The following is a 14160-nucleotide window of genomic DNA, read 5'->3' as shown; positions in this document are numbered from 1 at the left end:
TGTTGGTATCTACAGGTTATTGTCCCAATGCCCTTTGTAATCGATGGACCTTCCCCTGTTCACATTTTGAATGTCATGCAGCCCAACTGACTGGTTTATCACAACAACAAAAAAACCCATGGGGACTCAAGAGGTCATTTTGCTGCTGAGCTCTTCTTCATATGCCAGTGGCAATACCACAGACAAGATACAGACCCTCAATGGGATTCTGTGAAGTGCTGCATTTTTCCACTGTGTGTACACTATTATGGAGACAGCTGAGGGGAATAAGGAGTGGAGAGATGACGGTTCCCTATGTGCCAACACCATGAGAACAAAGGTACAGCTGGAACAGTCACACCTTTTATTCAATAGGAGGTCTGATAGCATCACAACGAAACCTTTTTGGCAAGTCATATATCTTGTGCATTTGGACAGAAGAATAACAAACCCAGCTTTCCCATTCATTGAATCTCCATGCTGAACAGAGCTGCATCCATTACGTTACTGTTTGCCATACACTCTGGAAAGGCACAAGAGCCCTGGAAGCATAACCCACTAGAGGCACAGTTCATGCTCTGCAGGGCACTGGGGGTGAAGAACATCTTTGCATCTGTGAGCACTTAATGGCTCCCTGGATGCCTGTGAAAAGACAAGAGAAAGGGTGGTAATGAATAATGAGCAGCTGCTGGAACTGACAGGTATGATGCCCAGGTGTTCATAAGAGATTGCTGAGTGACTAGAGCTCTTCCATCCGTACTTTTCAGCCTAACTCCCTGTCCTCCCACTGGCAATCCCTCTGTCTACAGCTGGAGCTACTCCTACTGGGAAAGACGTGTCAGGACATTTGTGAAAATGCTCACCCATCCCATGAAGGAACCTTCCAGGAACATTTTCTATAGTTTCTGTTTGTTTCTGCTCCACATGCTCCTATTCAGCAAAGAAGAATGCTGCATAACTGTTCAGTGAGAAGGAACAATAGGTAGAGTAGTTTGTCTAGTTTGTCAAGAGTCAACATGGTGTAGTGGTTAAGAGTGGTGGCTTCTGCTCTGGTGAGCTGGGTTTGATTCCTCCTCCACATGCAGCCAACTGGATGACCTTGGGGTGCCACAACCCTGATAGAGTTGTTCTGACTGAGCTGTAATATTAGGGCTCTCTCAGCCTCACCTACCTCATAGGGTGTCTGTTGTGGGGAGAGGAAAGAGAAGGTTATTGCAAGCCACTTTGAGATTCCTGGTAGAGAAAAGTGGCATATAAAAACCAACTCTTCTTTTTCTAAAGGATGGCTGTACTCTGCATTGCCTTTACTCATACATCTTAGGCACCAATTTGGACTGGGAGAGGTGTTTACCTAGTGTTCCTTTTGAGACAGTGCATACTTATCTGGTGTCCCTTGTTTTTAGGACACAATCACCTATGGCATATGAGGTGGGTTTTAAGGTAGAAGAAGAAGAAGAGTTGGTTCTTATATGCCGCTTTTCCCTACCCGAAGGAGGCTCAAAGTGGCTTACAGTCACCTTCCCATTCCTCTCCCCACAACAAACACCCTGTGGGGTGGGTGAGGCTGAGAGAGCCCTGATATCACTGCTCGGTCAGAACAATTTTATCAGTGCTGTGGCGAGCCCAAGGTCACCCAGCTGGTTGCATGTAGAGGAGTGCAGAATCGAACCTGGCATGCCAGATTAGAAGTCCGCACTCCTAACCACTACACCAAACTGGCTACACCAAACCACTACCCCAAACTGGTAGTACACAGTTTCCTATTATAGAAAGGAGGAAGTGCACTGTGGCTGTGACTGTTTAATGTTCTACATACCCTTTCAATTTCTTCCATGGCAGTTGGGAAGATGTACAGGCATCACACCAGTCAGACCAGTATACTGCATTTTGATAAAATGTCATTACCATGCATGCTTTCATCTCTTTGCCATTTTCCATGTTTTTCTGAAATTTCTGGTGGCTGTCCAGCACCATGGACAGCAGTTAAGAAGTTCTTGTTTGCATTTCCATTGTCTTGGAGAAATATAGTTTAAGTGTAGTCATTCAGCTTCTCTCCAAGCAAAACAACAACAACTCCAGATTATTAAATGTGACGATTTAAGCCTCCTGCTAAGTGACTTCAAAGCAGACATTGGGATCTGGTATCACTACATCAAGTCTATCCATCACATTAAGAATTTACTGAACAGTGAAGCAGTTACTAAATTTGGTGTCTAAGATCCTTGCTAAATGACTATCAGACTTTGGAAAGCTGGAATGACTGGATCAAGTTCATCAATTTTGTAGAATACATTAAATTTAAAAATATTAATTAGATTTTGAATAAATGTGCAATTCATTGTTACTGTCTGGAATTTTATTATCCTTATCTTCCTTAGTGGGTCATGCAAACTATTATTCTCAATAATGCTTTTATAGGGTAGAGCAAGAAACACTGAAGTTGTGTTTATGGAACAAAGGGGACCATGGCATAAAAAGATTTGGGAACCACTGCTTTAAGACATAGTTTTCTCTTCCCTGGTGAGCCCCACTCCCAACACCATTGCTTACCTATATGTCGGGTGTTTTGTCCTTGTCATCCCAGTTGCAGGTGTGGGACAGAATTCCCTGATAGGTGCTTATGTCTGGATTCCTGAGGCAGGATAACTGTTAATGCTGTAATGCTGTAAGAAAACAAGCATCATTCAACAACCTTTTGTTTATTTTATTCTCCTTGGAAATTTCTATAGTTTAAGCAAGTGCTCACCTTATGTAAAACTCACATTGTTGAGTTCCCAGTTGTCTGCTCCTAGTTCTCTCAACATGGCCAGATTGAAGGAGCTCCATGCCATATGACTTGATATATGTGATGTATGTGATGATATATGTCTTGCAGGTAAACTACATATTACATGGAAAGACTGCCAATTTCTTTGGAACAGAGGTGGGATACATTTGTGTAATGCACTCACTCTGTGCTATTCCTCTGATCAGAACTGCCACTAAAGTGCTACTTGTTCCAAAAGATAAATAGTATTGTTATGAATGGAACCGCTGGGGGGGTGAGGTTTTATCAGAAATAAAAGCATGGAAAATGAATTATCACATCCACTGTGAGTGGCCCTCTGGGTGTCATAATTCATCTCCTGTGCTTCCCCCTCCCTCCCCCCACCAATAAAACATCACCCCTCCAAAGAAACTGGCAGCCCCGCTATAGCTCCATTTCAGTTAACAAATAAAACCAGAAAATCCAGCCATGGAGATTCTGCTCAATGTATATTTTCGTTTTCTATCTCCCTTGTATTGTACACCAATAGGCTACAGCAGAAGACTGCCTTCCTCTATGGCTGCCAGAGTACAGAGAGAGAAGGTGGGAACAGTTGTCTTGAGTTCTCCGTTTTGTTCAGTGGTCATACCATCTCTTTGGAGACAAAATATTAAACCATCATCATGGATAAAACTGATCCCTCAGTCAGCAAAGGATTCTGACCCACTTTTCCTCTGCTATGTTCTTGCAATGGTGGTAACTCCAAGGATACTGGTTGCTTCTTTGGTGTACGGGGGTGGACAGGAAACAAGATCAACTGGTCCTACCCCAATATGGGCCTGATCAGGCTCTTACAAAATTCTTAAATGCTCAGTTCAGTTCTAAAATGGCATCAGTGTCCATGGTTCTGACTCATGGACACCATAATATTCAGTTGGGCCCTCAGGGATTAGATTACTCTGTGTTGAACTGGAAGAAGATTTGGCAGAAACCCTTTGGGCTTCTGATCAGGATATATATTATTTTAAATGTTCAATGAATGGTTCCCCATTTACTACTTGTCATTTACTGTAACAGTTTTTGGGCAATGTCTGCAGAGTATACATTTGATAATAAGCATAAACAAAACAGTAACAGAGCAATTAGTTTGAAAGTCTTTGCCTTCATATTTTGTATACAAGTTACAAAAGAGAACGGACCTATTTAAGTAGCACCATCATGCTTATTTTGAAAATCTATGACATCATTTTCTGTTGGGGGAGGAAGGACTATAGCTGAAAATGAAACACAGTGACCATCTGTACCTTCCCTAAATACACATCATACTCCAACGCTGGGAAGTCATTCTTTAGAAACAAATCACTCACAAAGTATCTTGGTCCCACTCCTTATAGAGAAAACCTTACATTCAAGCTTGCAAAAGTCTCACACCCTTAAAATGGATTGGGATCCCAGGCAGTAATATGCTATGTATTTTTTTAATGATATTAATAGACTACTAAAGCAAGAAAATAGAATTCCTATAAGGTTCTCCCCTCTTCTTATCCATAGGCTCTTATAACAAGATGCAGTTGTAGAACACAGTTCTAGTTACTATGACCCATGCCAAAAACACAGTTATTAGCTAATTAGCCTGCTGGTGGAAATTACAAGTTTCAGTTTCAGCTGCATAGAATACCAAAAATAGCTAAGGAATGGCCAAATAATTTGTGTACTGAATTTATTGACTGATACTTTAAAAAGATATGCATATTTAATTGTATCTAGAAAAATCTCAGATCATATATTATTTTATGTCCCTTGAGTTAAAATTATGATTTCTCTGAAAGCTCTGACTCTTGGTAGAAGAAATATACAGAAGTAGCAAGTGAAACTTTTCCTCACTCAATCAGTACTGTTTTGTTTAAACCAGAAGTACAACCACCCATCAAAATACTGAACCTCCAGGGTCTCTTTGTCCATACTGACAGATGTGCTTCAAGTGTATTTAAGGAGGAGGGTAAATACCTTGCTGAATTAGGGCCTCTCTGTTGACAAGATTCACTAACTTGCATCACCACAGGTTATAAGATCTAATATTCATTTACATACAAAAAAGGATTTTAGCAAAAGTACTAGTAAAAAACATTGCAAATAATTCTGATTGTCATTAATACACACACCCTGTTATTTACCTCCCCAAAATACAGTAATCCTAAAAACAGGTATTTGAAGAGTCACTTGTACAGAATAGTATTGCTTGGGGAAAGTTTGTTCTACTGCAATCTAAAATGGAAGTAAACAGAATTATTTCTAGAGCAAGTGATTTTAAAATATGAAATTAAAATGAATTTAGAGTATGTCTCAAAAATGGAATTGCTTTCAACATTATGATTAATCTTTCTTATTGACAATATTAAGATATCTTAATATTTAAGAAGATTGACTGTTGTTGCAGCACGAAATAGCTCACCTGTGTTTGTCTGATATTCCACAGCCCCGGATGGGGAGATTGGAGAAAATGGATATACATTTTCCAGAAGTATTTCTCACTCTTACTGTTTATGGTCCATCTGTACTTATTTCCCCAATTTGCATCATTTTGTAAGAAATGCTTGGTCTTGCTCTTCATTGCCATATGCATTTTGAAGTGGGAGTGCCATTTGTTTCAGGAGGGATATTTTGGGTAAAACTGGGTCATGCTCTATGAATTAATGAATCATTTATTCTGAAAGAAGCAGACATGGGCTCGTCTTTTTTCAGTCTTCTGCACAGTTGTGTAGGTAGCATTTACAAAAAATTCTCCACGTTCAACTATCGGGCGTCAAACTGTCTGCAAAAGAGACTTGGAAGCTTGTTTCATTTATGGAGTAGGTATTTTGATACTATCACAATGTGAAGAACAAATGAAACTGTTCCACGTTCTCTCTTTTCTTCCTGATTCAGTAGGCACCAGAACTCTGAGAATTTTGCATATCTTAAAAATAGTGCATAAAGAATAATGCCTAGTTTCCACACCTAAATCTCTCAGGGATTAATTCTATGTGTGTGCTTTATCAGAGCAGCGGCTTTTCTGTGGAATCACAGAAGTTGGAACCATCTGGAATGGTTACTATAGCAACAGCAAAGGATGGGGGAGAGAAGGGATGGATGCCATGACAACCTTTGGGAGTTTCCCAGGAAACCAAAGTTGCTATGGAAACTGCATCACTAGGTCCAAATTAGTAACTTCCGCTGCAAGGCGTGTTTGCCACTTTAATCTTCTTGGGATAGATGCAGCCGCTTATCTTAAATGCATTCAAAATGGATGGCAATATCCCCTTTGTTTCTAAGGTTTTGATGGATTTTGATTACGGCTTCAGTCACTGCAAAAAGCCCATCACTGATTCATTAGAAGCCTCAGCATTCCAGATATGCAGAACAACAAGTATTTGGGACATTATTGTGTGTGTCAGTAGTTCAGCCTTGCAATATAAGAAATATATTCCACTACATCATGCAGCTAGGATTTCAGATTCAAGTAAACAATTCTATGGGTCTGAGAACTGAAGAAATCTTGAGTCATAATGAAGAATTCTCTCTCATTATATCAAAAGGACTACTCCTTTATCTAGGACAGATTCGAATTCCACACAGGCTCTAACCTGCCATAAAGTCATCAAGACTGTACCCCTAGATGACATAAGCAGATGTTCTAGTACCAGACATCATTTTGCAATGTAGTGGTAGAGATGCTTTGTGAAATTAAATGACTATAATTTTGCTGTTTGTAACATGGCTACATTCACTTTTCCTTTCACTTCATACTTGTAAGTGCATATATGTAAGGAGACTTAAAATCAGCAACATAGTTGCTCTCTGCAAAATCAGACAAGAAGCATGTTTCCCAAGAAAATCCAAAAGCCCTGCATCAAACATAGCACAGAACAAAAGCCTGTTTCGGGATGGAGCAGCCCGTTCTTCTTTGTATCCTTCTTAAACTGTGCTTGGTCCCCCCCCCCTTTTAAAAATCTTCACATTTGCTCTTCAGAAAGAAGGATCAGAAAAGTACATGTAATAAACAGGAGCACAAAGATCAACAATGGTGCATGTTCCTCACAATACTGATTATACAGACCTCCTGTAATAGTTTAAGGTATCCGTGAAGGCTGTCTTTAAACATCTGTGAAAATCTTCTTAATATTCATAGAGTTGGGATTGTTTGGGGCTGTACAATTGCCTGTTTTAAAAGCAGCCTGTTTGAATGCACTGTTACTGATGCCGCCCTCTTCTATCACCATGTACTCTGACTTGCTGAGTGTGGAATTGCTCCGAGCTTTCCTCAGTTCCTCAGTGGAGGAGAGGTGCTGGCAGCTTCCTACATGCATGTATTGGGCTTGTTCTTCCCCTTCTGTTTCCCGGTGGTAAAAGTAGTTGAAGTTGGATACTATCACGGGCACTGGCAACGCAATGGTCAGCACCCCAGCTATGGCACAGAGAGACCCAACAATTTTGCCTCCAATAGTGACTGGGTGCATGTCCCCATAACCCACTGTTGTCATAGTCACTACAGCCCACCAAAAGGCATCAGGAATACTGCTGAAACTTGAGGTGGGATCATCAGCTTCTGCAAAGTAGACCGCACTCGAAAACAGGATAACTCCAATGAAGAGGAAGAAAATAAGCAAGCCCAGCTCCCTCATGCTGGCCTTGAGAGTTTGCCCCAAGATCTGTAATCCCTTGGAGTGCCGAGAGAGCTTGAATATACGGAAGACTCTGACAAGTCGAATAACTCTGAGAATGGCCAGGGACATCGCCTGTTGGCCGTTCCCCTGCCTCTCCGCCAGCTCAGTGCCCAGGGTGATGAAATAAGGTATAATAGCCACAATGTCAATTATGTTCATAATGTTCTTAGAGAAAGTGGGCTTACTGGGACAGGCAAAGAAGCGGACAAGCAACTCAAAAGAGAACCAGATAATACACAAAGTCTCAACCACAAAAAAGGGGTCAGTGAAAGATGACACAATGGAGGCTGTTGAGGAAGAAGAATTAGTGAAGATATCAGCCACAAAAGGACCACCACCAGTCCCAAATGTCCCAACGGTAGGTTCATAGTCACGGTCATCTCTGAACTCTGGCAAGGTTTCAAGGCAGAAAATGACAATGGAGATGAGGATAACAAGAACAGATACAATGGCGATGCCCCGGGCTGGTCCTGAACTCTCTGGGTACTCAAAGAGGAGCCACACCTGGCGCTGGAACTCCTTTTCAGGTAGAGGTCTCTGCTCCTCACGGATGAAACCTTCGTCCTCTCGGAATTTTTCCATCGCTTCTTCTCCCAGTTGATAGAACCGAATCTCTTCCGAGAAGATGTCAATGGGTACGTTGACAGGGCGCCGGATACGGCCTCCAGACTGGTAGTAGTAGAGGATGGCATCAAAGCTGGGGCGATTGCGGTCAAAGAAATATTCGTTTCGAAGGGGGTCAAAGTATCGCATCCTCTTGCGGGGGTCCCCCAGCAGTGTCTCAGGGAACTGGGCGAGTGTCTTGAGTTGGGTCTCAAAGCGCAGCCCTGAGATGTTGATCACCACTCGCTCGCAACACTCGTGCTCTCCGTCGCCACCGCTGCCCACCTGGTGATGCGTGGGGGGAGGCAAGGTGTGCGCCATGGGGTGGTCATAGCGCTCCCCTCCCAGCAGGGCGTGGGGATGCTGGGACTCTTCCAGCAGCGGGTCTTCTCCTCCCACCACGGTCATGCCCCCCTCCAGCTCCCCGTCCTCGCCGTCCTCCTGCCCTTCCGCAGGGCCAGCCAGCGCGCCCTCGGGGAAGAGCGGCTCGCTGTAGCCCAGGTTGTGGTGGCTGCTGCCCAGGATGCCGATGCCGCCGCCGCCGCCGCTGCTGCCGCCCCGCGGGGGCCTGCAGGAGGACGGGGCGGCCGGGGAGCGCAGCAGGCTCAGGTGCTCGTCCATTAAGGCGGCGGGGAAGCCGACGGGAGCCTGTCTCCCCGGCCGACCAGCGGAGCCCCCAGGTGGACAGCCGGACGGGCCCGACGACCAGCTCCACCCGCCGCTCCCGCCGCTCTGAGGCGAGGGCTCCGCCAAGCCGCCCCCCGCCACTCAGTCCGCGCCGTCCCCGCCTCCGCCGTCGCCCGCCCGCCCGCCCCCGAGAGCGCGGCCAGCGAGGAGGGCGAGGGGATCGGACGCTTCTGGAAGCAGGCAGGCAGGGGGCGCCCGGCTTCGCCCGCTCGGTTCAAGCGCACCCCGGACGGCACGCGTCGCCCCCTCCCGAGCGCCAGGGCAGGGAGCGGGGAGCTGGGCGGGAGCCGTGCCGGAGGCGAGCCGTCTGGCGGAGCCCTTCCCGCCTACTGGCGTCGAGGCTCCGCGGAGGGCTGGCGCTTAATCCCCGCTCCGATCGAGCCTCCGCGTTCGGCTGGGAAGCGCACGGGCAGGAGCCGCGGGAAAGCTGCCGCGGCCGCCTCGAAGCCTGCTCGCCGCGCTGTCCCGTGGAAACGGTGGTTCGCCCAAGCCATCTGCTGCAAGGGCCGAGCTTATGGGCCGCTCGGGGAGCGCATCGCTCCGCAGGTGCGCGACTGCTGGCGCAGGTGCAGGCATCTCCTGCCGCCCGGCGCCCGGGGACTGTGGGGCTCGCCTCTTGTGTCCGCGGCAGCTGCGCCCGCCGCGTTCCAACAGCCTGTGTGGCGTGACGACGGTTTCTGGGCCTCTGCTTCTTGATCGGGTGCCATTGCGTTGACCCCCCACTCCAGTTGCTTGTGCAGAGGGCGGACTCTGGCACAGGCTCAGCAGCACACTTTATTGCTGATTGCACATCTGCGACTGAGACCCACCGCTGAGACTGGAATCTGAGTTTGAGCTGTCACATTAAACCATGAATGAAATAAGTCGGTACAGGGCAGCTTTATGTATTTAAGGAAGAGTCACACAATTGGAAGAGATGTTACTCTGGGAGCAAGGAGGAAACTTCTCACATAGCAACATCCACAAGTACCATGTGCACAGGTGTCAGGTTTTCCGTGATGGGCTTCTTTGCTATGAAGCTATACGAATGCTGCTACTTTCTCTGGTCCAATTCCCACAGCATAAGGAGAGTGAGGGGAGGTACAGTTGAACCAAGGCAGACAGGCAGACCGACAGACAAAAATCCCGAAAGCAGCTGCTTGGGAAACAACAGTACAACTATAACTAGGAAATACTTGTTATACAAAAACTCAGACAGCAGGGGATCACCCACAGTAACCCTGAAAGCCTTTTAAACTCAGGAAGTCTGTACAAATACAGAATTTTTCTCCACCTATTGAGACTTAGAGGTTGGCATTTAATGGTTTGGCACGCTCTATGTAAATACGCTAGTTGGAACTAAAAGCTATAATTTTTAGCAATTTGCTGCTGAGTATGAGCTGTACTCAGGAGATCAGGAGCACACATTGCAGCATTCACACTTTAAATCTACAAAGTTGTTAGCATCATCTATTTTGCCATGTGCACAGGTAGCACTGACTCCTATACATGCAATAACTGTAGACCTAGTGTACACTACAAGTTCTGAAGTAACTTAAAAAAGGAATCCCCTCATATATGTTTTAGAAAACTACAATTGTCATAAAAGTAAAGGTATCCCCTGTGCAAGCACTGACTCTTGGGGTGATGACCTCCAGCGTTTTCATGGCAGACTCAATACAGGGTTGCCTTGCCAGTGCCTTCCCCAGTCATTACCGTTTTACCCCCCAGCAAGCTGGGTACTCATTTTACCAACTTTGGAAGGATGGAAGGCTGAGTCAACCTTGAGCCAGCTGCTGGGATCGAACTCCCAGCCTCATAGTCAGAGCTTCAGACCTCATGTTGGCTGCCTTACCACCCTGCGTCACAAGAGGCTCTCTACAAAGTTTGCTTTGTGGCAAATATTCCTGGCATCTTACACAGAAGCAAACATATTTCAGTTGTGACACTAATTCTTAAAAAAATAACATGAGAAGTGTGTCATGTGCATGTGCATGTAGCCTCAATCTTGTTCACCCTCAATGTTATGTAATTAATTTTTGTCTTAATTTTGTAAGCATCAATGATGCATTTCATTTAATGGAAGTTACTGCACAATAGAAGTTACTGCACAATACATACACCAGAGCTCCTATTACATGTCATTGTTTTATCATAGAATGCAAGATCACATTAGTAAAGCAATTTAATCACAAATCTGCAGTTTTCCAGTGTTTTAAGGGGCCATGCAAATGTAAGAACACCTCAGTTAATACTAAATATGTTATGCTGAAACACTGTTCAGGCAAATATTTCATTTTTTTATTAAAAATGATGTTATTATAATGCCTCTGGAATGCGAGTACACCAACATTGCACAAGGGTGCAGGACTGTGGCACAGTCTGGTTTACTGTTTTGACTGCAGAAGTCACAGGTTCAGTTCCTAGTATCTCTTCTTCCAGTAAGGATTCAGGTAATAGGTCATACGAAAGACCTTGGTAGACTAATATTCTGGTTTTGTATGGCAGGTTCCTGTGTCTTCAGCAAGAAGGCTGTTTAGTATGTTAAGTGCCGAAACTGTGATGCTTATAGATATTTACTTCATAATAGATAAATGGTGGAAGTAATTTCACGTTCACACACACACACACACCATTTTGTGTATAAAAGTTTTGCATTCTGGAGAAAACTACAACCACAAAATTATAAAAGGTTGTTTTAAACAGGACAGATAATTTTCTTGTTCACAAAGAAAACTATTGTACTAGCTTACTTTTTAGACTTTTAGAAAGGCAGAATTGCTCGCATAGATTAGGAAAACATAATATCATAGGAAGCTGGTACCTGTATGTTAGATTGACCTATGAATGGAGGAGGGATTCTACTTTTTTTCTTTCTATGAATAGATAATAGCTGAGAATTATAATTGCACTCTTTTCAATAAAAGGCAAGGCAATGCTGAGTTTTGTTTCTTAAAACTATTTTATCTAGCATACAAAGGGCCAGTACCTGATGCACTGGTAAACGAGTGTCTTGCATCAAGGGAATGGGTGCTCCTTGTACAGAATCATAGAATAACAGAGTTGGAAGGGACCTCCTTGGTCATCTAGTACAACCCCCTGCACTATGCAGGACACTCACAACCCTATTGCTCATCCACTGTAACCTGCCACCCACTTGAACCTTCACAGAATCAGCCTCTCCATCAGATGGCTATCCAGCCTCTGTTTAAAAATTTCCAAAGATGGAGAACCCACCACCTCTCAAGGAAGCCTGTTCCACTGAGAAATTGCTTGTCAGGAACTTCTTCTGAATTTTTAGGCGGAATTTCCTTTGAATTAATTTCATCCTATGAGTTCTGGTCTGTCCCTCCGGGGTAAGAGAGAACAACTCTGCTCTATCCTCTATATCAGGGGTAGTCAACCTGTGGTCCTCCAGATGTCCATGGACTACAATTCCCATGATCCCCTGCCAGCAAATGCTAGCAGGGGCTCAAGGGAATTGTAGTCCATGGACATCTGGAGGACCACAGGTTGACTACCCCTGCTCTATATGGTACCCTTTTAAATACTTGAAGATGGTTATCAGATTCCCCTCTAAGTCATCTCCTCTCCAGGCTAAACAGACCAAGCTCCCCCAACCTTTCTTCATATGGCTTGGTTCCAAAACCCTCACCATCTTTGTTGCCCTCTCCTGGACACGCTCCAGTTTGTCTACATCCCTCTTCAACAGTGCTGCCCCAAACTGAACACAGTACTCCAAGTGAGGCCTAACCAGAGCAAAGCAGTACCATTACCTCCCATGATCTGGACATGATACTCCGTTTGGTACAGCCCAAAATCCTATTTGCCTTTTTAGCCACTGAGTCGCACTGCTGACTCATGTTCAATGTATGGTCTACTAAGACTCCTAGATCCTTTTCGCACTTGCTACTGCCAAGACAAGTCTCCCCATCGTATATTGGTGTATTTGGTTTTTCCTATCTAAATGCAGAACTTATGTAAAAACCATATGTACTGGAGGAAAGCACCGCCATCAGTGGAACAGATCCAAGAGAAAGGAACCAGCTTTACATAATTGAAATAGCCTCACAATAAGACATTTTAAAAGTACAAGTGGTCCAACTTCAGAAATCATCAGAAATCATGCCAAAAATCTGACAGCTTCTATATTTTGCAGAACATGTTCTTGGGGATGAAGACATCTATCAATGTCAAGACAATGCACACACAATAGAGCAATAAACCCAAAGCAAGCCAAAGATCAGTATGTTAACTAAACCTTTGACTAAATCAATCAACTGCCTCAGTTAACATTACAATTATGTTCCAGCTTTTTATGACATTCAGGGCTAAGATGATTAGTCAATTAATTCAGAGGTTTTGCTTTAATATTTGCAGATTAGAAATGTGAAATTTGTAATTGGATTTAAATCAGTGCTGCTTCATACAAGTATTCAGCACTGTTAATGCTGTAAAGCATGGGACTTTTGTTTCAGGCTATGTGGTGGAACAGGCTTGCAGCTTCCTCTGACTGTCTAGACCAGCACATGGTAATGGCTGCATCCTCCAGACCTCAGTTAAGAGTTCTATCTGTCCTGATGGACTCAATGCCAAAGAGACTTCTGTCCTTGCTTCCAGGAGTTTTATCTTTTCACTTTTCCTTTCCAATGACCCAGTTAAGCTAGGACTCATTAGCTTTTCCTGAAGTCTCCAGAAATTTCTTCCTGATGTCTTTCTAGTCTTAATACCTCCGAATCTCCATTCCCTGCTTAGGGAGTTGGGGGTAGCTTCACCTAACCACTCTCCTACTAAACCTATTAGTATGAAATTAGGTATGAAGGTAAGCTGAGGAAAGCAACTGAATTGATTCCCTCCCCCCTTTCTTGCTCTCTGCCCAGAAGGGGAAAAAATTCTAAAACTTGAGTGAAGCTTTAGGCTTATTTCAAATCTCCATTCAAAAAGGCATTTCTTCATAGTATGCAATGAAGACTTTTCAAATGACAATTGGATTGCCTGTGCTATTTAGTTAGAACACTGAATAAATATTCAGAATTCTGAAATAGCACATATAATTTGGGGTGAGGAGTTCCAAAATTTGTATCCTGCCTTTCCACCCTTACGGCCCATTATGCACGGAGTGGAAAGTCTGCATTCGGGGTGGAATGGCGGCGGCTAAAATCACCAGTTATGCACGCTGCAGGCAGCAACCGGGTGCAGAGTCAATGTATGCCGCCGAAAAAGCCACATTAGCGAGATGCGGAAGAAAGTGGAGCTTCCTGGGACCAAGGCGAAACCAGAAGCGACTCTGGAGTATCTGCGTGCATAATTGGATACTCTGGGTTTTGCCGCCGTTGTGTTCCGTCCCATGCATAATCGGTTTGCTTCGCTTCTTCCTCCTCCTCGTTCTCCAAGCCACAGTTTCAGCAGCCGTGCATAATAGGCCTACAAGAGCCATGAAAGCAGCAATTTTAAACATACATG

At 44.4% G+C, this 14160-nt stretch overlaps 1 protein-coding gene across 10 annotated transcripts in view; it reads right to left on the bottom strand.

The window, feature by feature from the left end:
• LOC143835829 (potassium voltage-gated channel subfamily A member 3-like) overlaps positions 1-9403 on the bottom strand; it is a 73660-nt gene extending 64257 nt beyond the window's left edge. For 5 of the 10 annotated variants that reach the window (XM_077334152.1, XM_077334151.1, XM_077334148.1 and 2 more), the window contains exon 1: positions 5178-9403. In XM_077334152.1, the coding sequence (XP_077190267.1) occupies positions 6859-8652 (1794 nt within the window). In that variant the 5' untranslated portion in view covers positions 8653-9403 and the 3' untranslated portion in view covers positions 5178-6858. Of the gene's footprint in view, positions 1-430; positions 622-2529; positions 2643-5177 lie in introns of all 10 variants that reach the window. The other 5 variants (XM_077334142.1, XM_077334144.1, XM_077334143.1 and 2 more) reach the window with 3 other exon arrangements.
• Positions 9404-14160: the final 4757 nt, after the last annotated feature.

Source organism: Paroedura picta, chromosome 4 (assembly GCF_049243985.1).
Source record: "Paroedura picta isolate Pp20150507F chromosome 4, Ppicta_v3.0, whole genome shotgun sequence".
Lineage (NCBI taxonomy): Eukaryota > Metazoa > Chordata > Lepidosauria > Squamata > Gekkonidae > Paroedura > Paroedura picta.
This window is presented reverse-complemented; position numbering and strand designations above follow the sequence as displayed.